Here is a 25,611-nt window from a genome sequence, read left to right on the forward strand (position 1 = left end):
GAATTTTTAGTTGACAGCCACGTTCAATTTATACCACTTAGTCTATATTCAACAGTGACAAAAATGGTTAAGTCTCTTGAGTGGATTGTAAGCTTTGCTGATTGTGTATTAAAGACTCTATAAGCAAAAACCAAATGCTACTAAGGTGAACCCATGCAAACAAGTTGTAAAAATTCCCAAAACAAAAAATCTATATAGCTCACTACAGATGACACAATGAAGACTAGAGAGAAAACCATATAGTAATGCTACACCATTCAGCTCCAAGAAGCACGTTATTTATAGTGCAGTCCGCATATGGTCACTGCTAAATGTCAAATCGGCAGTCTTACAGGGTTACAGTTTGGAACTAGTGGAGTCCACAGATCTAAACAGATAGGTTAGAGGACAAAACCCAATTACACGTAGACTTCTAAATCCTTAGTGAACAAAGTGAACATCAGCAACTGGAGTTTGAAAACTTACATTAATTTTTAAAGCCTGCCTGGTCAACCTGACAACTATATAAAGGCAGGATTTTAATCAGTCAGGTAGAACAGAGACCAACTACTAGTTCATGGGTACTTTTACTTCCAACTGCAACAATGACAACATAGTTTATGTCTATGATGCAGGCATTCTGCTCCATGTACACCTTAGAATCACTCATTTGATTTCTTGTCTTCTTTCTTTGGTAAGGGTCAGATAAAACTATATATTCTAAATCACACCAATCAATTCTTAAAACTATGGTGCAATCCTAGACTGGGCAATCCATGGCTTTAGATTAAGTTTTGTTTTGTAAATATTTTATCTTTAAGTATGTGAAGGTCATAATTATTATAGTTGGGACCTAAAAATCCCATAAAGCAATAACTTAAAATTCAAGTTCTATAAAGTTTTTTGTAATAAGGGTAAAATGTTAACACTTTCCACCTTCTCTTTAATTCGTATATTCAAATTGTCTAGTGATTCTTTCATAATTTTCTTAGAATGGTATTTTATTCTTGACCAGAAATTTTACTGAAAGATACTTAAATATATCTTTATAACAAAGACTATGAAATACTTTACAAATGCTAGATTTTTAAGTGTTTTCAACATTTCCTGATTGAAATTAAAATACCTATATCATCTAACAAATGTAAGCTTCAGGAGTTTACTAAAAGCATAATGCATTATTGCATCTTGTATCTCATTTACCACCTTGCTGGTCTGCAACAAATTTACCCTATTACAAAACAAAAGACCTTAATCCTATACTCACAATAACCTTTCAAACAGGTAAATTCTTGGCACAAACCTGTGCAGAGACTTCCACGGTTACCAGCTGCTGCAGATTACCTTTGTTAAATAAAAAAAAAATGACTAGACCTTTAGCTCCTGCAATGATCTGTAGACTCCCAAAGCTGCATATTTCCAGCCACTTTTGAGTTGCATGCTGTAGCAAAACAGTCAGCACCTCTCATAGATATTGCTGCAGAGAAAGACTTTAATTCAGCAGAGACTCTTTCTGTGTGTTTGAAGCAACTATTTCCCACCTTAGAACAAGACAGCTCAATATAGCCAGCCAGTCATAAAACTAATATACACCTACTTGGTGGGCATTCCTTAGGTTATTAGGTTCTTTTTTTGCAAGGGAGGGGGTTGGGGATACCAAACTACTTACTTTAATGCAAATCATTTTAAGAGTGTCTTAAAAAACTTTAAATTTATCCCCAAATTTGGTAACAGAAATAAAATACCCCCAACTAGTATGTCCCACTTCTATCTAATGTGAGGTAAGCTATGAAGCTCCTCCTCCTATCTAAATTACCGCAGCACAAATAATGCATATATTTATATATTTCAGGAATAAATTTATAAGTATAATTTAGTAATATGTATCTCTGAGCATATGCTTATTTAAAAATTAAATATACAGCCTGAGTGCCTTATCATTTGCCATTTTAAGTGGGGAAGATAATACTATTCAATAAATGGGACAGAGCAATTCCATTGCTACCCATTGGCATTACTCAAAAATGATTTTTCAGTCAGACTGTCTTCTGAGAGTGTTCTCCCTGTGACGTATGCTGGGGAAAATCCTGGACAGTGTGGGAGGAAAAAGAGCACTAGTCTCACGTGCCAAAGGAATGTTCAGAAAAAACCCTTAAAATTAGCTCTCAAAGAAGGCATGTTTTATATAACTTAATTTAGTGCTTTTTAAAAATCTTTGTTGATTATAGTGATAATAAATACTAGGGTGCAAACTTAGTCTAATTAAATTTTCTGTATTAAGTCAGAGTACCCACAGAGGCTAATATTCTTATAGCCTAAGAATATTAAACCATGTACCTTGTAGAATATGGTACGTGGACCTTGCTTCTGACAGTTCTGTTCTTAAACTTTGATCACCCCTAAAACCATTTAAATTAAATTAGAGCAATGAAATTATTTTTCAAGTACAAGGTAACTGAGCTAGTTAGCCTACAGATTTCACTGTAAAATTCTGCTTTGTGGTAATTCCCAAGATGATACAGAACAAAGCAAAAACTTCAGTGATTTTTTTAACTGAGCAAAATGGGCTTGGCATTTATCCTTAAGTCAAAACGAGACTGGGCTCTCAGCACATCAGATGTGAATTCTCCCTCTGCAGCATTATCACATGCGTCATCAATTACTGCCATGCCTAAGTCTAGCATCATGCCAGCACGTTAAGACAGAAGGTACTATATGCAGTGTTCACTGGACCAGAAGAACAGAAATAAGAAGGGAAAGTGGGGGAGAAAGAAACCCTAGAGAAGAAATTAAAAAAAAAAGGCAGACCGTGCAATACAAACCAGATCATGGCTGCTTATCTAATATGGGCCAACTGCTGTGGAAGAAAAATGTCGAACACCCCAAGTTGTGTAAATTTCTGTAAACATCTAAACACACACACAAACACACAACACCAACCTAATTAGGAACATAAATATATGTTGATCCTTTACTATATTACAGTTGTGAAAATAAAAGCTAAAGTTAAATATCTGTACTCTCTAAACTGCCTCATTTTCCTGAGAGAGGGGAAGAAGCTAGTGTTTCTTAAAGGGGGAGAAGAGATGTCTTGACTGTTATATAAAGATTAAGATTCCCTCTTTGATCATTTTTCACTCAAACTCAAATAACTCACTGAAACCCTTATTAAATTATGTACACTTAAGCACAAATATTAAATACTGACAATACTGACAAGTTTAGACATTTTAACAATGGACTGTGTAATCTGAAAATAAAGGGGTTTTCAAAATAAAAACAATGTTCAAAAATGAAGATTTGAAAAAAAATTAAGTCAGAAAAATAAATCTCCTTTTTGTATTGCTTTGTATCAATATCCAAAACTAAACTATGTAAAGAGATAGAAAGAAAGAAAGAATCAACTTTTGACAAAACCCAGACATCTCTTAAACTATGGAAACCAAATTTACAATGTTTTCACAAGAGTCTGGTAAATAAAACGTGTTAGTCCTTAACTCTTCCTATGGATTGTATGAACGTGTTGCCCAGGAAAAGTGAAGCTTTTAAAGGATCAAAATACATTTTACTCCTTTATTCAATTTATAAAAATGCTAAACTTTTAACCTGCTATCTGTAACAGAATGGGCCAAAATGAATTTTTTTTCTAAAAATTCTAAATTTCTAGATTTTTCAGACTAATATCCCAACATACTGAATATTAGATTATATCCCAAACTCTATTTGATTACTGTCAGGCATGCAAGAAAATAGCTCTAGACTGTACTGAAAGTTGGAAGTTTAACTTCATTCACATCGAGTGTCACACGAACACTACCTAACTAGCTAGCTATGACCCAAAATTAAGCGGTGATCATCTTACCGATTCAATAGGCTTGTCAAGTGATGCTTGTTCAATTTCCAAATGTCCTTCTTCATACTGATCAAAGTGATTACCCTGAAAAAATAAGACTACAGTTATTTTTTCAAAAGCAATCAATCAAGGGGCTATTTTTAACTTTTCACACTTTTGTAATAGACAACCAAAACTGTGCCACAAATTCAGACTTCTAAAAAATCTTAACAATTTATTAGGAATCTAGTAATGTGACCCCTTCTTAAGACAAATATTGAGATGACCAACTAAAACACTACCAATCATTGGGATATTATAGCCTTCTCAGACCGGCTATGTTAGGGAGACTCCAGAATCTTAAAACCAATGGACTATATTACGTTTTACTTTTCATAAACAATCTTGTACTAAAGAATAATGTCATAGTAATAAGAACACCACAAATAAAATTTATAATACTGTTTGATGTTGGTAGCACTGCTTTTAACTGAAACTGCTAGAACATTGCATTTTAAATAATCAAGATTTAACTCCCAAGATTCAAGGGATTTAAAAACACAACCTCTTGACACAGAATCCCCAAACACAGCTATTTCTCAAACAATTTGCCAAGCGAGATAAGCATGCCTGTACGTATTTGACCATACCCTGGGGCAAGCTATCACTACAACTAGAATCAAAAAGTTCAACTGAAGATAGGTGCAGTCAACTAGAAGTTCTCTCTAACTCTGGTTTTTTCCTGATCTCCCTGCTCCACTAAAAGGAAGAACTAGTAATTTGGCTTTATATCAGAATATCAATTTTCTGGTCCCCTACTTGTTACAAAGTAAAGGGCATGAGGATTTGAGTCTTAATTGATTTGAATTAAAAGACCAGACTTCAGTCTAGCCTAAACTGATTCAGTGTGTGGAGTGGTATGACAATATGAATGTTAATCTAACAAAAAGATACTTTGCTTTTTCAAGGTAAACTTTTAGTTGCATAAATAAACTTTAACCATAGAGAGCTCTAACATAACTTGCCATAAATATATGCTTACTTCCTTCTCTCATCAGGCTATGAAGTCCTTTAGGACAAGAACGGAGTCTTGTTTACCTCTTACAACCCCCAAGATTTAATACAGTGGCTAAATATTTAGAGAACAATAAAAGAATTGTTAAAATTGTGCTAAAATTGTGTGGTAGTGATGAAAAAGTTCTGGAACTACATAGTGCTGATGATAATGATCCTAAAACACTGTCAGTGTACTTACTGCCACTAAACTGTACACTTTAAAAGAGTTAAAATGGTAAATTTTATGTGCATTTTACCACTATAAAATATTAAAAAATAAAATTGTGTGGTAAATCTTTCTAAAAGAAGAAAGGAGTAACAGGACAGAGATAGATTTTTCAAAGACTAAAAAAGCAAATCTTAAAAATCAAAATAGGAGTTAAGAGAAGGTATTCCAATATGGAGGAAAAGCAATAATCAACAAACACTAAAAAATTGGGGGGAAAAAAGCTATCAATCCTGAAAGTCTGTATTAATTTAATCTCCAACATTTTGTTAAGTAATCTTTTAAAAAATTACACCTGCCTCTTGTCATTTTAACTTCTGCAACAGTTAAAAGATTAAGTTATTTAAGGTGTTAACTGCAAAGTACCTCTCAATTCCTACATGATAAACATTCAATACTTACATTAACTTAAACCTCATAATACCACAGAGCACCAATGTCCAGCCAAATCTCATAATTCTCTTTTCGCTCTACAGCTCTATATAATTTTTAAAAAGATTTTATTTTTTATTTTTGGAGAGAGGGGAAGAAGGGAGGAAGAGAGGGAGAGAAACAACAATGTGCGAGAGAAACATCGATTAATTGCCTCTTTTAAGACCTGCCCTGCAACCCAGGCATGTGCCCTGATAGGGCTCTGTATGATTTAATGATAAAAGAATCTCATCCCACCAATTGGGAATTATTTTTATTTTTAAAGTAATTTAGCCTTTAAAATATTTAATTTAGGACAACTATGCTTTAAATTTAAAAAAATACTGTCCAAAAATTTGTAACTATCTAAGATGATTTAACCTCTAGCACCAGCTTCGTATATATTATTCTAGAGCCGTCTATGCATGTTTTTTATTTTATTTTGATGTGCAGATCTATAAATTTTAATACATATAGATTCATTTAACCACCATAATGTATTTACAGAAAGGATTTAAACTTTTTCAATGCTTAACCCTGGCTGGTGGGTGTGACTCGGTGGGTTTGAGCACCAGCCTGTGAACCAAAGGGTCACTGGTTGGATTCCCAGTCAGGGCACATGTCTGGGTATCCACCCAGGTCCCCTGCTGGGGGCATGGGAGAGGCAACCAACGGATGTTTCTCTGGAATATTAATTAGCGTTTCTCTCCCTCTCCTTCTCCCCCTTCCCTTCTTTCTGAAAATCAATAAATAAAATCTTTTTTAAAAGCTTACTCAATTAATTGTAAGTAAAGAAGCTCAAATTCCAAACCCAAACTGCAGTAATTTCAAAGTTCATGCTCTTTCTCTTAAGCTACTTTGTGACTTTCTTTTTTTTCCAGAAAGAAAAGGCAAAAGGGAACACTGGGAGAAGAATATCATATTTTCCATAGCTATTACAGATTTAAAATGCAGATGATATTCACTGTAGCATTTCTCTAATATATATATAAAAGTAGAAACAAATGTACAAGAGGGGAAGAATTTAAGACTATTTTATTAATGCAACTCTTAGGAGTCATTAAAAAAGTTTTGAAACTGTATAAAATATGTTAATTTTAAGTTAAATACAAGGGGAAAAATAAAAAAGTAGTTCATTGATTCTAACTGTGTAAGACTATGTGGACAAGAACTAAGCAAGAGGTATTCTGCAAATGTAACAGGAACTGATAAACGTATCTGAAGAAAAATATCTAATAAACATCTAAAGTTTATTTTTTTTCAAAATGTAAGTATCTGTTAATTTTAGTGACAGCTGACTTTAACAGCCTGAGAAATATTCCACAAATAACCATAACTAACTTAGTGAACTGAGAGATTACTTCTCACTTACGAGTATCTGTTTGATCTGTATAATAAACCAACACTCGAAAAGTAGAAACACTAGTTTATACTGTTCACTTTTTAAAGAATACACCCTTTTAAACACTAGGAACCACAATACCCAGTAACAAAGAATAACACCTACCAACAAACAACAACAAAAAAGGGTATTTTTCAAACAAGTAAAATGATCACATCTTCCATCATTTCAGTTCTTTAAACTAGTTACCAATTGTAAGTCCTGATTTTATTGCTAACTTGCTGTACCACTGCATACAAATCATGTTATATTTCTCATCCATTGTATATTCATTTATAAAATGAAGGATTTGATCTAGACACTCTTTTATATTATTTCTTGGTCTAAAATTGCATAAATTTGCAGATTTAAACTAAATTAAATTTTCCCTATAGAAAATGGCTAATTGACTAAAATTTGTTAATGCAAAAACATAAATACCTCCCTGTCTGGGTAGCTCAGTTGGCTGGAATGTCGTTCTGATATACCAAAACTGCGAATTCATCCCAGGTCAGGGCACATACAAGAGCAACCAATGAATGCATAAATAAGTGGAACAACAAATCAATGTCTCTCTCTCTCTCATCAATAAATAAAAATAAAAATAATAAATACCATCAAATCCCACAAAAGCAGATAAAGCATAAAACACTTTTCATCTGCCACCAAAATAAATGTAGCCTCATCTAATGACATGGAAACCAAGTAAAAGCAAACAACAAACTAGGCAATTTTGTGTTTGGTGATGATTTTTTAGATCAATACCAAAGGCATGATCCATGAAAGAAATTGATAAACTGGACTTAAAACTTCTGTTCTTCCATAACAGTGTCTTCCATAGACACTGTTAAGAGAGAAGACAAGCTACAGACTGGAAGATAATATTTGCAAAAGACACATCTGATAAAAGACTATTATCTAAAATATACAAAGAACTCTTAAAATTAAACAAAAACACAATTAAAAATTTCAGATCTGAAGTGACACCTCACCGAAGAGATACGCAGATGGCAAATCAGTGTATGAAAAGATGCTCGACATCATTTATCATTTGGGAATTGCAAATTAAAATGAAATACCACTACATATTAGGATGGCTAAAAACCAAAACACTAACAACGTCAAATGCTGACAAGGATGTGGGAGCAACAGGAATTCTCATTCATTGCTGGTACGAAGGCAAAATAGTACAAACCCCTTTGGAAGACAGTTTGGGAGTTTCTTACAAAATTAAACATACTCTTACCATATGACCCACCAGTTGCATTCCTTGGTATTTACTCAAACGAGTTAAAAATTATGTCTACACAAAATCTTGCACACAATGTGTACAGCAGCTTTATTTGTAATCACTAAAACTTAGAAGTAACCAAGATATGTTTCAAAAAAATTAACTGTGATACATCCAAACAATGAAATACTATTCAGTGCTAAAAAGAAATGAGCTATCAGCCCTGGCTGGTACGGCTCAGTGGATTGAGTGCCAGCCTGTGAACCAAAAAGTTGCCAGTTCAATTCTCAATCAGGGCACATGCCTTGATTACCTGCCAAGTCCCCATTGGGGGGTGTGCGCAGGAAAAATGAGCTACCACAAAAAGACATGGAGGAGCCTTGAATAGTTACTACTAAGTGAAAAAAGCCAGTATGAAATGGTTACATGCTATATGATTCCAAATACAAGGCTTGGCAAAAGTAGGTTCACAGTTGTTGAGTATGCATTAACAGTTTACTCTTGTATTATTTGATTACACCTTTAAAACTACTTTTGCCCACCCCTGTATATAACGTTCTGGAAAAGCATGAAACTGAGAAGAGGAGGGTGGTTCAGTGGTTACCAGGGGGGAAGAAGAGAAGAACAGGTACAGCGCAGGAGATTTTTAGGGCAGTGAAACTATTATGTATGATACTATAATGGTGTGTACGTATCATTATACTATATTTGTCAAAACCCACAGAACCACACCAAGAGTGAAACCTAATGTAAACTAGGACCTTGGCCGATAATAATGTCAGTGTTAATGTCAGTTGGTTATCTCTTGTAAAAAATGTACCAACCTGGTACAAAATGTTGACAGTGGGGGGAGGCTCTGTTAATGAAGAGGAAAATGGGTATATGGAAACTATACTTATAGCTTAATTTTGCTGTGAATCTAAAACTGCTCTAGGCCCTGGCTGGGTAGCTCAGTTAGTTAAGAGTATCAACCTGATATACCACGCCAGGTTCAATCCCCATTCAGGGCACATGCAAGAATCAACCAACAAATGCATAAATAAGTGAAACAACAAATCACTGTTTCCCTAAAAATCAATCAATCAATACATACGTAAAACTGCTCTAAAATATAGCCTATATGTATTTTTAACCCTCACCTGAGGATACATTTATTGATGGGGGGGTGGAGAGAGAGAGAGAAACAGCGATGATCAGCTGCCTTCTGCCCCCCATCATGGACCTAACCCGCAAGCTAGGTGTGTGCCCTGACCAGAACAGAATCTGCAACCTTTCAGTGAGTGGGATGATGCGCTAACCAACTGAGCCACACTGGCCAGGGCTAAATCTATATATTTTTTAAAAATAAACAACAAAAAGATAACGTTAATAAATTGAATAACCCCCAGTCAGTATTTCTAAAGCATTTCTTCCAAACAATGTCCATTTAAAAACTTTACAAGGCTGTAAAACTGATAATAATATCTAAGAAACAAAGCAAAGGTAGTAGGGCTTTCTTTCACTTTTTACTTTCTTATGATGTAACGTGAACTATTTATTTACTTACTTATTTATAGAGGAGGGGGAAGGGAGGGAGAGAAATATCCGTATGAGAGGAAACATCAATTAGTTGCCTTCCACATGCATTCCAACCAGACTGAGCCTGCAACCCAGGCACCAACCCTGACTAGGAATTGAACCCTCAACCTTCTGCTTTTTGAGATGCCACCCAACCAACTGAGCCACACAGGCCAGGCCAGGGCTGATATGACCTGAACAATATCTACTTTTATATTGGTTTTTAAAAATACATTTTAGACCTGGCTGGTGTAGCTCAGTGGATTGAGTGTGGGCTGCGAACCAGGCATCGCAGGTTCGATTCCCAGTCAGGGTGCATGCCTAGGTTGCAGGCCATAGCCCCCAGTAACCGCATATTGATCTGTCTCTGTCTCTCTCCCCCTTCCCTCTCTAAAAATAAATAAATAAAATCTCAAAAAAAAAACAAACCCATTTTAATGAAGGGAGGCACAATATTCTAAAAAAATTAAAGAAATTGTTAGCACAAAGTTTCCTTTCTTGTGACGAGGATATTAGACTAGGTAACATATCTACATATAAGATTAAAGTTCTACTTAGAAGTTCAGTCTAACAAAATATCTGGGGAAGAGTATTTTACAAAACACACTTTAAAGGCATAATTTGTGAACAGTGCAAATAACCTTTAAAAAGACTAAAAAATTAGGGGGCAAGAGCAAGGCTGTGGAACTAGTCTTTACAGTGGTTAACTTAAAAAAAAAAAAGAATCTTGTGTGAACCAGCTTCTGTTTTTATGTTAGACTAACATAAAAGGACATGTTGGTCTAACCCAACACATAATATTCACTCATTTTCTGCCATCTCCTAGAACTTTGTTGGCAGAAGACATATAGATGAAGAAAGAGTGCCTAGACTTAAGGAACACGCCTCATGGAGGAAGAAACAGGTAAACAGATGTTTACAAACAGATTAAGTGCCACGACAGAACAGAGGTGTAAATGAAGAGCTGGGGAAGCACAGACTGGAAGTGTGAGGCAAGACTTCAGAGGGGAAGTGAACTTCAGAGGGGAAGTGAACTGGGTCTTAGCCAGGTGCACGAGAGAAAGAAGTATGGGTAGAAGAGTACAGGGCTGGCTGTACAGGCAGAGGGTTCATTCTCTGGTCTATTATGTACACTGCAGCTTAGTCGAGTGGCATAAGATTTGTTTTCTACGCCCTGGCTGGCGTAGCTCAGTGGATTGAGTGCGGGCTGTGAACCAAAGCATGGCAGGTTTGATTCCCAGCCAGGGTACATGCCTGGGTTGCAGGCCATGACCCCCAGCAACCACACATTGATGTTTCTCTCTCTCTCTTTCTCCCTCCCTTCCCTCTCTAAAAATAAAATAAATAAATTTTTTAAAAAAGATTTGTTTTCTACAACTGTCAGGATTTTTTTTTTAAGGGGGGGTTCAGAATGTATGGAAAACAAAGGGGGAAATTCATGGAGAAGATCAAAGCAATGGAAATTTAAAGGGAACTGCCTTAAAGATTAGATAGTTCCTTCCTCAAAAAAAGAGAAGAATTAAGCTCATTTGGTTAGAGCATCACCCTGACACACCAAGATTGCAGGTTTGATCCCCAGTCAGGGCATATACAAGAACCAACCAAATGAATGCATATATAAGTAGAATAACAAATTGATGCTTCTCTCTCTCACACATTCAAATACATAAATAAATAAGTGAACGAATGAATGAACGATTGAATGAAGCATCCCTGGTTATCACAAAAGACACAGACAGAGAAAATATTACAGATTAGAGACAAAGAATAACTAAATGCAATCAATGTGGAATCCTAGATGGGATCCTGGAACAGAAAAAAGGCATTAGAAGAAAAAGTGGTAAAATTCCAATAAATGTACCAAATTTTATTTCCTAGTGTTGATAATTATATTAGGTTATTGTATAGATACTGTACTAGGGGAAGTTAGGTGAGCGGTATACCAAAACTCTCTGTACTATTTTTGCAACTATACTATAAATTTAAAATTAAAATTAAAAAAGCCTTTTAGTTATGGAATAATCTCCATTCATATTATTAAGAGAAAAACCAAAGTGCTGAAAAATGTGTTTGCATGCTACCTTTTGGAAAGGAAAGCATGCTTAATTATATATTATAAATCTCTGAGAGAACAAACATGTGATTAGAAACAGTGGTTGCTTTTGAGAAGGTTAAGTGCTTTACTTTTTTACTCTGAATCCATGTGCCCCTTTTGAATGCTGTACTAGAAGAGAAATAAAGAAATGAAAAGAGGCAAGAAGGAATAAATATAAAATGTGATTTCAAACACCGAGGGCACAGGGTATAGAAGTAGTGGGGGTAGCAAGTAATAAATATTTTATTTCTTGTGTCTCTCCCCTCCTCCCATTTTTTTCCAAGTCATTCTGATGAACTTAGACCTAAGGAGATCATTCCTTCCAAAAATAGTAATGTATCTGATTATCTAAAGGCCTCAGCAGGGATTTAAATAGAAGTATTTTTTTCTCCTTTACCCTTCTTTCAAAACCTCATTTATATCTCTCAACTCCCATTAGAGCTAGGATGATCACATAAATAAGTCATATAAATCAGGGCACTTGGAGAGTAAATCGGAGTGGTAATAGTAACTATGCCAGGACAAAAGCCATAAACTGGAACATATGGTTAGTCTAGTAAAATCTCACAGATTCCACCCTAGAGCATTCCTAAAATCGAGCCCTACCTTTTTGCACCTGGCTCTATTAAACTGCATACTGTAGGCGTTCCTGTCTCTCTCTACTCCAGATCTCTCCAACCAATATTTATCTTTTGTACTGTATTTACCATTATTTCTTTAGAGATGAGAGATGGCTTACTGTCACTAAGTGGATCTATTAATCATAATCCTATGTCACAACTCAAGTAACATACTTGCTTATAGTCTGGACTTTCTAAATTCAAAACATGATGCTGGTACTACCTTCCATGGACAAAAAAAAATGTAGGTGTGTACAGCAGATAGAGCCGTACTGGATAGCTTCCATCTATGAACAAAACCCGTCCTCCTCTGTGGCCAAATAAATGACAGACTTCATCCCCGTCCCCTTCTCCCTTACTCATTCCAAACAGACTAAGTGTACTATTATCCTAACCAATTCAGAAAAATGCCTCTGGAGGAAAAACCTCCCCAAGAAGAGATGGACATTCTGGGAAATTACTGGTGTCATTTTATTTGGATAGTTAAAATTTATGTCAATTTAGAAAGTGGACAGGAACACCACTGTGGTCAATTCCTCAAAAACCCTAATTTTTCACTATTGTTTTCATAATCATACAGTCTTATTAACAACTTCCAGTATATTATTATAAAAACCAAAGACCTCTGAAGCCACAGAAATAAATCACCATTACCATCTGTCAGCTATATAACCTTGGGCAAATAACCAAACCTCGCACTAGGCCTAGCCCTGTTTCCCCTGCTATAAAATCTAGATGATTACACTACAGTATTACTGCATAGGCTGTGAGGTTTCAAGAGGTACAAAGTAATGCATTATTATTTTAAATATTTTATTTATTTTTTAGAGAGAGAGAAGGGAAGGAGAAAGTGAGGGACAGAAATACCAGTCAATTGCCTCTTCCATGCCCCCAACCAGAAACCTGGCCCACAACCCAGGCATGTGCCCTGACTGGGAACTGAACCAACAACCTTTCAGTTCACAGTCTGGCATTCAAACCATTGAGCCGCACAAGCCAGGACAAATTATTATTTTAAAGCACTGTTGAGGCGAGTCAATAACCCAGAAGAATAAACTCAGTTATTAAATTTAATTATTATATGTAAATTAGTAGGAAAAATAACTTGCTAGCAATCTCAGCAAATAACTTAAGAACTTGAAAACACACTGGGTCATGAGTATGAGCATAGCACACACTTGTCTAAAAATACACATACACCTGTTTGACACATCAAATTTTCTGGATAATTAGACTAGAAGAAACGGTTGGTTTTCAAAAAAGCATTACATTGAAAAATTAGTAATTTTTAAATTAGTAATTTTTAACCCCACAGGAAAAATCAACCTTTTTTTCCCCCCCAAAAAATATATGGAAGCACAGCAAACAATTCTTGAGGCATTCAAAAACGACAGGGAGACAGTAGTTAAGAATTCCTCTGGAACCCAGAGTACTGCATATTATTTCTTACACTACTGGCTGGTATGACAGAGCTCTATGCAGACATTTAGCAAGACTTCTGTCCAAGTCCACATAGAAACAAGTGTATGTATGTAAACCTGTATCACACAAAAGGAAATCCACAACTAAAAGATGACTGCTGTAGTATACACAATATACGATAAAGTGAGATTATAACTATAACACAACCTCCGCACTTGAAATATTCCTCCATTGGCTTCATAGGGTATCACAGAAATAGCTCAACCTAGATAGCCCACAGCACAGCAGGAAGCTGAGCCTCCAGTGTGGGCATTCTCCTCCGCCTCTCCAAAGCCTACGTACTTGTCTTTACTTAACCATTAATTAAAATATCTCCGCAACTTCAAGCAACCTCAAGAACTCATTCAAAGAGTTCTAAGTCCAGTGAGGTGAGATAAATGATAAGAAAGTATACATAGTAGAATAGGTAAAACAGCACAGTGGTTAAAGGCTGAAACTGCCCCAAACTACCTAAAAGCCATCTTTTCAACGAGCTATGTGAACAGGATTAAGTTTTTCATTTGTAAAATGGGTAAAATGGAACCTACCTTACTGGGGGATTACATGACATAACAGTGCATAACACAGCTCCTAACAGAGTAAGCACTCTGTGTTGTTAGCTAGTACAAGTGCTATTACTGAAATATGGCCAAAGTGCTGTGGCAACACAGAAAATGAAGCAACTAACTCTGCTTAGGGAAGGTGTCAGCAATAACATCAAACTGAGTCTTGAAAAATAAGTAGGAGAAATTCCAGACAGGTAGGAACCTATGTGAAAACAATAATTAAAGAGACTAACTGATCCAGATCGCAGAAACTGCAGGATGGCAGGGCGAGGGGAAAAGAGATATGCCTGTTACAAGGGCGTCAGATGCTTAAGAGTCTTCCCATTAGCCAAGCTAGTGAGTTTGGACCTTTAGACCATCAGGAACCACAGGAAAAGTCACATTTTAGGAGAAAAGTCACATTTTAGGAGAGCTCAAAGTTCAAATCTGAGTTTACTAACTGTGTGGCCTCAATTTCTCCAAACCTATTTTCTCATCTATAAAATGAGGGATACCACCATCTGGTTTGGAAGATTATTTCCATTAAATATCTCCAAATGCCTTAACATGGGGCCTGGCATGCCAAACATACTCAACAAAAAGAAGCTGACAATTATCACCACTAGCTATCACAGCAGTCAACTTTTGATGTTGATATTAGTCGAGGATAAATTTATAGTACCCTAATTTGACAGTCTCCAGGAAGTACCATACTCCTCTCCTGGCTACTTTTTTTACTAGAATGAATGAGCAAAATAGACTGATTCTATTCTTTTTTCTTATCCTTTATGATGCAATGCTAACAAATGGGCACACAACACATGTTTGGGAAATGGAATGGAATTGTTTGGAAGACCTATATAGAGCAAAAAGGCTGACAAGAAGCCATAAACAATCCATTAAACTGGGATGTTCCTGGGAAAAATATGTAATATTTAATGATAAGCATATTAACTATGTCCTACCAGTTAGTTAATTGGTGAAAAATACTGCCAGGCATTAAAGAGACACAACGTTACATTCTGTAGACAATACCAGCACTTATCTCCTGGAAAAGAAGCCAATGCATATACCAGGGCAGAAAGAACACTACAAAAGAAATCATAAGATTAAAGTTCAAAACCCAGCTCTATACTAGGTAAAATAATGTATTGGGACTCAGCTCCCTCATCTATAAAATGAGTTACTATCTATTCTACTTACGTCACTGAATTAGTGGAAGAATTAGACAAGAACATACATAAGAGCACTTATTAAACCATAACAGCACAAAACTATAATATTACCATTCTAATATCCAGGTTAGATGATTTTACAGCATCCTGGTGCCTCAGCTCCTTAACATCCTTTTCTTTAATGATCTTGTCCCTTCTCCCTTAGCCATTCCACTCTCATGACCATTACCAACATTCTCAAGCCTTCCATAATCTCTATTTTAAACACTGTGCTCTCCAACCACAACCTTCTATCCTTCCAGTTTCTTTCCTCGAATACCTCGATTCTTAAAACCCACTGGAACCTACAATCCACTGATCCAACTTTTCACTCCACAGGCTATATCCCTCAACCCCAAAGGTCCTCACTTACCTTCCAGCCAAGTTTAAAATCACATAATCACTCTGTTGTACACATCGTCCCCCTTGTCCCCACTCTGCTTAACGGAGACTGGTTATCACAGCTTTAACTGTATGTATAGCACATCTAACACAACTGTACCTGAATTAATGTTCCCTGAAGGAAAACTGCTTTGAAGTCCATCCCCGTTTAAACACCTTAAATAGCTAGTGCACTCCTGTTTAAAGCATTAAAATAAAACGTACTTTTGTAGCTCTGGCTTTCACTTTTTCCCCTATTACCAACAATTATTCATTGTCCTAAAAATTTTTTTTTTGCTTGTTCCCCTTCTATACTCTTGCCCTGGCTATTTTCTCCAACCGAATGCCTCTTATTCTTGTCCATTTCAAGGACGCACTCCCATCATCTCTCAAAATCAGATTAAATGCTTATTTCTTCATAAGGCATGCCCAATTAACTCACTTTAAGGGTTCCCCCCTTTCCTTAGAGTTTTGCATTTATTGACTATAGTAGTCATCTGATAATCATGCTGGCCTTATGAGTGATAAACTAAATATTGTTATTTTTTGCTACCTCTCCATCTAGAACAAAGCTCCTTGAAAAACACTTCTTAACCAACTTTTCCCACAGACATACACATACTTATTAGTACAACTACGACTCAAATAGTTTAACGGTCTTTTAAAAAATTAGTTTATCTCTAGAAAATCTCAAAGTAAATATATCCTTTGTTATTTCCTGTGCAGATGATACCCTAAAATATTATTAAACCAATTAAATTTTCAACCACTTTTGATTTATCGTTTAAGATACTTCATATTACGCATAGCAACAAGGAAAATTACTGATCCCACAGCATATAATCCACAAGCATCAGCCTTAGCTTCTTCTGTAGTTGAACCCTAGGGTATGAATTCATTTCTTGGTTTTTGGTCAATACTGCCTACCAAAAGGGTAAAGAACGTTACGTGAGACCCAAGTACTGACTTTTCTAACAATCACTTAAAATGTCAGCCACAAAACATGGTCAATGACTTTTTTCTATTTCAACTTTATTATTTTTCTTAACTTCACCCAAGGACATTTTTTCATTGCTTCTAGAGAGAGAAGGTAGGGGGTGGGGGACAGACACAGAGACAGACATCCATGGGCTGCCTCCAATTCACGCCCCAGCATGTGCCCTGACCAGGGACTGATGTTACCACCAACTGAGCCATGCTGGCCAGGGCTCTATATTTCAACTTTAAACCTGTAGAGCTGTTTTTCATTTTTATTCTACAAAATACAGAGTTAAGTTGAAATTCCTCTTTGAAATCAACATAATTGCCAGCCACAGAGTGGCAAGGATGACAATAAATAATTGATACCTTGTGAGATGAGACCAAATGTACTATTACAAAGAGTGTTTCTGGTTGCTTTAGTGACTCACGATGAAAGATTTATCTGACTTCAACATTGTCAGTAAAAATAAGAATTAGGGCAAATAGGAAACTTACGTTTTGGCCCCGATTTTCATTTCTTACTACCTATATCACATACTAAAACATTATGTGCTATTAACCTATGTTTAATGCCAAAGCAACTTTGGCTATTTTTCTTCAATACAATCCTAAATTATGTAAAAAATACTGAATGTATTTGTTAAATCCCAAAGAAATCATTTAGTGTAAGCATGACAAGACACTACTTTGTCTTTCAGACTGAGCATATTTTAATTTTTTGCATTGACTCATACAATATGCATTAAGCACACTTGATTAGGCTTCCACAGTTAAAGGGACAATTCACTTCTCATAACTGGAAAATCATTACAACATCTTCTGGTATTCACTGCAATATCAAATCAATGACTTCTTTCAGTGCTTGTGGTGGTCATTTGTAATTCCTTTGGTAATTACCATGAGTCAGCTTTCACTTAATACTAAATGGCAATGCTAACATGAAAAGAGGATTAATGCCAGACATACAAACAAGCAACAGTGCCAAGCTGTTTCAGGGAAAGAATTTTAATAGAATTCAAGAACTGGATGTCTACCTCAAGCTGGAATCCATTTTCATTAATAAAATATTAGAAACTTATTAAATCACAAGAACAAAGATGAAACCTCTACATGGATTTCAAATCCATAATTCAAGATCTCATGAACTTCTGCTTCTGCTTTCCTTTTCAGAAAATGGTAATTTTGACCACATCAAGAAAACTGTCCTTTTATTCATTTTATCATGTACCCAAATGGACAGAAATTACATGGAAACGTGCCTCAGCTATGAAGCTGCACAATCAGGATAGCTAATTACATATGCGTTGTTTTTTATTTATTTTTTAAATTTGTTTCATGCTTTTTTCAATGTAGGTCACAAATTTTAGTTATGTAGCTTATCATAAAGACCAAGAAAATGTGGTCAAAGAATCTCTCTGCAGTACATGCATAAATTACAAGGAAAGCCTACAACAGGACATCTCTTTTCCTATAATGTCGATAGCACTAGGACAGCCCTGTAGCAATCAGCCTAATAGTCTCTATGTTTGTTTGAGACTAATCTCCCAAGCCTGCTTTGAAAACCAATAAGCACACCATGAAGTGAAGCCCTATGAGCACAGTCACTGTCATTCCCATTCTCCCTTCAATATAACTTCTTTATATTCTTCTCTGTGATGTTGTTCCTTGATACATCCCATGTTTTTAAGTACCTTTTACCTTAAATATATAACCTTACCCTTCAAATCACCCCCAGGGAGCCTTACCCTATGCTAACCTTATTTGGTCACTCTTGATCCCCTGAGATTATAGTAACCAATAATTTTCAACTTATTAATAACAATAACTCATCTTCAGTATTTTGAAATCTGTACAGCCTTGGCTGGATCCAATACTTTCCGCCTACCGTAGTATGAATGTGAAAGAGAATAGTAATGATTTTGCATAAATTCCATGATCTCAATCAACGCTGACATTGATTTTCATTGCTAGTAGCATCTCTCTCTTCCAGACAATGGGAGAGAGATCCAGAAAAGAGAGATCAGAACACCTGCCCACGTGTCATCTCTAGCATGCTCGCATTAGAATGCCAACTCAGTATTACACAGTACCATACATTAAACACAGTAACATGCTTCTGTGACCTAAGTATTTTTAAATTGTAAACATCCTCATTTAATGGTCTCAAATAAGATTTATCTGAGGGTCACATCCTAGTATCATACATGAAACACAAGGAAGAATCCTACAAACACCTTACATAAAAGTAGTACATGACTTGCTTATTGCTATTTACCATTATGATTACTTATATAAATTACGGAAAATTCTTGGGTAATTTTTATATTTTTATTATGACCTTTATTGATAATATGTCTCTCTCATTACTTTATCAGTAATTATCATCATAGCTCCTTTTCAACAGTAGTCTAATGCAGAATGCATCTGGAACAAGATAGAATGAGAGGCTCCTTCATATCACCGGTCTGCTGTAGGTACACGAACTGAAGAACATTTCCTCGCCAGTATTCAGCTGCATCACCATCAATGGCTGCGCAGTCACTAAATGCTGAGCTGTATATTTAATACCTTACAGTTGTACAGCACTGCACAAATAAAACTTTCTTTAGTGAATCTATTACTCAAAGTGTTGAATATGTCTAGATCTTAAATTCTAGTATATATTTTCCATTACTTTGTGTAACATAACATTTCAATCTGTGAACAAATATGACTTAATCTGGTAAATGTAAGCCAAAGTCATGTCTCATTCAGAAACTGAGGACAGATTCTTAAAGGAGTAGTTGAAACTCTCAAAGTATTTAAAAAAAAAACAAACATACCACGAGCCTAGATCACAAAGATTTCCAGAGATAAAATACCACTTAAAAAGGCTACACAAAAGAATGTCTAAACTAAAACAACAGTTAACAATATACCCTCTGTAACAGTGTCATTGTCAGAGCCTCCCTAGAAGCCTTTGGGAAACCAACAAGAAACAGATCTGAGCAACACAGAACATGTTGAGTAAAAAAAACTAACTGTACCACCACTCTAAAAGCTTATTTATTCTTTGTGACCTATACATTTTCCTCCATAGTTGATGACTCAATACGTTATATGAAATATTTAATTGCCAGTAGAGATAATGGTCCTGAGCACAGGTTCAAGAGATAAGCCAAAGTCTGAATCCAGGGTCTGTCATTTACCAACTTCGGGTCCTTGGTCAAGTTGTTTACCTCTGTGCTTCAGCTCTCTCACTAGAAAATGTAACAGTACCCATCTCACGGAGTTATTGTGGAGGTGGAGACAATACACATAAAGTCTGTAGAATAGTACCTGTTCATTATTACAATAAAGTTACCAAAAAACTTTTAAAACCAATGTGCTTATTAACCAATGTCAACCTGATAAATTTAATTTTAAAAAAAGCTTAAATGTATATCCCTGATCATGATTACTCTGTATATTCGTCAGTGCTTCCAGTGGCATACCACAGTCAGGCTCCTCACTATACTCTACAAAAACACCTTTGAAACTTCAGGGTATTCACAAAATCTAACAGTGAACCCACCTCTGACTCCACACTAAGTTCAAGACAACATGATGTTGTCTCCAAAATTTGCACTTGATGGTAAATTGGCAAAGAAAACGATAGCCACCTAGAACTTACCAGAGAAGAGGCATGGAAAAATTTCCAATACTATAAGATCTCTTTAAAGCAACAGGATCTATGTACTGTGTTTTGGAAACCTACTCTGGATTTGTTTTCAAGTGGACTGAGTGACTTCACCTTGTTTATCATTTAAAAGCCTAAAAGGAGGCCACATTTCATTTTGCATAACCTGACCTTGAAAAACGTTTGACATACTACCTGCAGAGGCATCCTATTACATTTCCTCTCCAATAACTTAAGACAAAGGACATCATTAATGAAAATCAACCTATACTTTGCTCTTTAGTAAAACATCCAGAAAAATACTATGCCTTCTTAGAAATGTTAGCACAGTAACTTATAAAAGTTTTAACATCTTATAATTGTCTAAAATGTTTCATTCCCAGTACCCTACTTACCCATCCATAATACTAGGACACCTTTAAAAAAAAATCAAAAAGCCATTTCCCTGGCTGATTCCATACAGTAGTAATTGGCTATTCCAACATAAAAGGAGAAAATAAACTTCAATATACATATACATATATATATATATGTATATATATATAAAATCTTCAAGGGACTACCAAACAACTGAAAACAGGTTTTACATAAGCTGACAGCAGCATCAGGAAAGAAAGGCATCTCACTTGAAAAGGTGGAGGCTTTCTCAATTTCTTCAGGTGACAGGCAGCACTCATACTCTGCTACCCAGTTTTCAAAATCTTCTTTCAAGACCCTAAGTCCTGCTTTTGTCCGTTCAAGCCTGCTGAAATTCTGTAATGGACAACCATTTTCCCTCAAAACTTAATTGTTCACGTTATCTACTTTCAATTTTACTAGGTCACCTTGAAAGTCTCTCCTCTGAAAGCAGTTGCGGATTTTAGTTATCCACATGTCTCTTTAAAAATTACCAATAGACCCCATACATCTTGCAGCCTAGTCGTGTTTTATGGTGCTAGCTGAAGAGCAATTTTTCTCAGGAAGCAAACTGCAAACACGAACTGCTTCAAACTTCCCTGGACCTGCATTATATCCTTAAACACCTTGAGATCCCGTCCTGTGCTGCAGCTCGCTGCACAGCAGGCGCATGGTCACAAGGCTTTCCCACGGCCCCCAGGATCTCCTACGGCTGCAAAACTTCTCGTAAGTGTCCTATACACTAGACTGTTCGGTGTTGGTTTAACCTGTCTACTTACCAACCCAGTCATCCCAGGCAATTCAAACCCTTCAAACGGCCTTCCGAAACATATCTAGAATATTCCCGTATCACTTTGAGGAAGATCTGCAGCAGGACAGAAACTAGAGTTCTGAGGATCATCCCCTGACCCAAATTGCTGTTGCCAGGATATGCGGTAGTAATGCAGTGGTTTCTTTGAGACTCTGAGGATGTATTTTATCCTAGAAATAGCCAATCTCCACTAAATCCCTACTAACTGCCGAGATTTCTGCGATAACAACGCTCAACGGGAATTAAACAGCCTAAAGACAAGAAATTCTAATTTGCCTCTTTTCCCCTCAATAATGCTTGCAATTACAAAGGCATTTTTTAATTTGCAACTAAGGGAGAAAAAATCAAGCGTTGCCACAAGTTATCTCAGGCTTGGAAAAGTCCATAATCACTCTGTTTCTTACAAATCTTCTTTCGAGATAATATTTGGGCGAAGCTCGCATCGAGGATAGTAACTTTCTATTTTTCAAGCCCAGTTAACGGCCTAATACTAACGACAAAACATTGAGGCACCGAGAAATTTCAATGTTTGCCTAACCAAGAAGGCATCTAATAACTAAAGCATTCTTTTCCGGGTGAAGAATTGGAAAAACAGACAATGAAAGGAATTTATTAGAGCGAAGTACGAGGGAGGACCGCACCGCCCCCCGCCCCCCAGAAGAGTCTTGCAAGCAAAACTCGGGGGTTCGGAGGCCACGGTCCAGCGACACTCGCCCCAACCCTTCCCGACCCAACCCTCTTTTCCCCGGGGAGCCAGCCCTGCGCCTCCACCGGCCGGGCAGACCCAGGGGAGCACAGCCCCACCAGCGGCCAGGCCGGGGCTCCGAAACCCGAAGCCCAAGTAGGCCGACGCCGCAAACCGGCGGCCTGAGTCCAAGAGGTAAGAGAATATGGGGTAGGAAGGGATGCGGCCTCGTCTCAAGCCGGGAGGCCCCCGGAGGAATCGGAGGCAGAGAGGAGCGAGCCGGTTCGTAAGCCAGAGCAGAATCTGGACCGCAAGACAGCCGGGACAGGGCAGGAGGAGGCTGCGGCTCGGCCAGCGCCTTCCCCGGATCTCCGGCGCCGCCCGTGTTTACCTGAAAGTCTCGGTCCTCGTTGAAGCGGGAGAAGCGGTCCGCCATTTTGCCGCCTTCACTCCTCTCCGAACGACGCTCCCCGGTTCGCTCCTTCCCTCCCGCGACACCCGCTTCCTCGCTCCCCTCCCCTCTTCCCCGCCTCCTCCCACGCCCACCCAGCGCGCAGGCGGGGGAGGGAAGAAGCGAGAAGGCGCGTCCTGACCGGAGCCCCGGAGGCGCACGCGCCTTTCGGCCCCAGAGGCGGAACCTTCCCCTCGCCCCGCCAGCGCCGCGCACCACCCAGGGCGACCCCGGCTCCCGCGCGTGCGCACTCGCGCCGGCGCGCAGCAAGCGCTTCCGGAGAGAAAAGTCGTGGTGGACGCCGCACGCACGGGTCCCGGTGTTTTCCATCTGATCGCGTCCCTGGGTATATGTTTTATGACCCTCTTTCTTCCCTGTGTTCGCAGAAGCCCCTGCTCTGCTTTCTTCGTCAAAGTAGCACCATAATGTAGTGGCTGCAAGCGCGGATTTTGGAGTGACCGCTTAGTGTGGAACCTCGGTTCTCCTTGAGGATTAAAACGGTGAACGAGACAGGAAAAAGAACTTTCATAGAGCTCACAGTCCAATGAATATCAGATAAATAAAAAAATAATCACACGACTCTGCTACAGAAAGTGAAACTAGGTGCAGTGATGAGAGGGACCTCTAAAACGACCTTTTTTAACCCGAGGAACAGCAAGGGGCCCATGCTTTGGAGCAGAGGAAGCATTAAAACCAAAGACCCAATGACCGCTAAAAACCTGGCATTCTCAAGCGGTCATTCGAGAGAAGTTACTTCTCTAGAGACCAAAGTTGATCCAAATGAATAAAAGTTGTCTGGGCTTCAGTTTCCTTCTTATAAAATCAGCAACTAGAACTTGGTAATCTCTACTGCCTGTGCCTAGCACTAATTTTGTATGGGTTATGAGTCAAAAGTTTTCCACTTTATGGCCTTCCTGAAGACCCCACCCAGCCCTCTTGTTCCCTTAGCCAAAATACATAAAACACAGGAGGGGTAGCAGGACTTCCCTGCTTTGGAAAAGAGTAGCTGACAGAAATCACACAATGGAAAAATGGCTCTCACTTATTCTGAGAGAGTCAAATGCAATGTAATTTTTTGGAGGAAGGGTGTGTATGTTCTACTTTGTTACCCTCTGCCTCACCCAAGCCCAAGCAGAATACAGTTCTAAGTGGCAGAAAGAGCTCCCTACCTAAGGAGAGACAACACAGAATTTATACATTGTAAAGAGACTTGAGGGTAAACGTGGCAGATTGAATGATGTGGCTACACACGACACAATTACCCATTCTCCCTCTACCAGCCCCACTGAAATGACAGTAAAAGAATAAGGACAGCCCTGGCTGTGTGGCTCAGTGGATTGAGCACCTGCCTGTGAACCGTCAGGGTCGCTGGTTCGATTTCCAATCAAGGCACATGCCTGGGTTGCTGGCCAGGTCCCCAGTGGGGGGCCCCCGCAAGAGGCAACAACCACACATTGATGTTTTTCTCCCTCTCTTTCTCCCACCCTTCACCTCTGTCTAAAAATAAATAAATAAAATCTTTAAAAAACAAAAAATATCACCCCCCCCAAAAAAAAAAGAAGGGCATAAATTCATATAGACAAAGAGACCTCAAGAAGCGACAATAGCAGACAAGAGATGTCAATATGTCAACGTTTTGGGAGCTGGAGAGCATAGATAAGTGGAAATGGCTTTAGGAGGATGGAGAAAGTGAAGTTCTGGAGTGGGGAAGCCAGGAAACAAGTTGAACAATGCTGAGGTGTACCAGAAAGGCTCAGGAATTGGGATTATCAGGTACCACTGAAGGTGAGCGTGTGGATGGGCTGAACACAGGAGGGGTGGTTACAAGGCAGTTTAGAGAGCAGTAAGACTCTAAACCCCTCCCCCAGCCAACTTAGTTCTCCTTTGGGAGGGCTAAGTCATGGGACTCACACATCTGGCACAGCTAAGGAAGGAGATACCACGCCAAAAATGAAGATTTGGTAACAACCAACATTGTGGCCAAAGAGTGGGGCTTCTCCAGCAAGAGACCCCAGGATCCCTCTCCAGGAAATGGCTTTGTGGGGAAAAACATATACCTAAAAATTAGAGCAAATTAGAGTGGGGTCTCCCCTATATAAGGGTCATGTTCCTGCTCAAATAGCCCACAGAAGGGTCCCCCATTCAGGAAGCCCCATCCCCACAGAGCTCCCACTCAGCTGTTAGTTGTGTAGGAGTGGCTGCCAAAGATTACCAGACACGTGGAGGAAACCTGTAACAAGAAAGATAAAGACACCCCCACCCCAAAACAAAACAAACAGAAAAAGGAACTGAGAGGAACCAGAGATAATGGAAGCAGCGAAAGAAACCATCCAAAAATTATAATCAGTGTTCATGAAGCTGTAAGGCCACACCAGGAAACAAGGAACCACATCAGGGAGCATGGCATGGCGAAAGAAAAAAAAAAGAATATTCAGATATTAAGAAGTAACATTTGGAAGTTAAAATTTCTCAAGCAGAAATGAAAAAATTCAGTAGAAAAGTTAGAAAATAAAGTGGTGGAAATCGACCAGAAAACAGTAAAAATGTGGGCCAAGCCACCATCGCGTTCTCCTTAATTATTGCAATAGCTGCTAAGTGTTCTGCTTCCGCCATGACCCCCCCCCCACCCACCACGCTCCA

The 25,611-nt window shown here is 37.9% G+C and overlaps 1 protein-coding gene across 6 annotated transcripts in view; it reads right to left on the reverse strand.

Annotated features, from left to right (window-relative positions):
• GPATCH8 (G-patch domain containing 8) overlaps window positions 1-23,064 on the reverse strand; it is a 74,467-nt gene extending 51,403 nt beyond the window's left edge. For 2 of the 6 annotated variants that reach the window (XM_045835999.1, XM_045836001.1), the window contains exons 1-3: window positions 22,912-22,968; window positions 3,842-3,916; window positions 2,802-2,836 (exon numbers count right to left, since the gene is read on the reverse strand). Coding sequence is in view for 1 of the 6 variants with exons in the window: in XM_045835998.1 (XP_045691954.1) it covers window positions 3,842-3,916; window positions 22,912-22,956 (120 nt within the window). In the remaining 5 variants the exon portion in view is untranslated. Of the gene's footprint in view, window positions 1-2,801; window positions 2,837-3,841; window positions 3,917-22,911 lie in introns of those variants that run through there. The other 4 variants (XM_045835998.1, XM_045836002.1, XM_045836000.1 and 1 more) reach the window with 4 other exon arrangements.
• Window positions 23,065-25,611: the final 2,547 nt, after the last annotated feature.

Source organism: Phyllostomus hastatus, unplaced genomic scaffold, assembly GCF_019186645.2.
Source record: "Phyllostomus hastatus isolate PE091 unplaced genomic scaffold, TTU_PhHast_1.1 phas_contig_210, whole genome shotgun sequence".
Classification (NCBI taxonomy): Eukaryota; Metazoa; Chordata; class Mammalia; order Chiroptera; family Phyllostomidae; genus Phyllostomus; species Phyllostomus hastatus.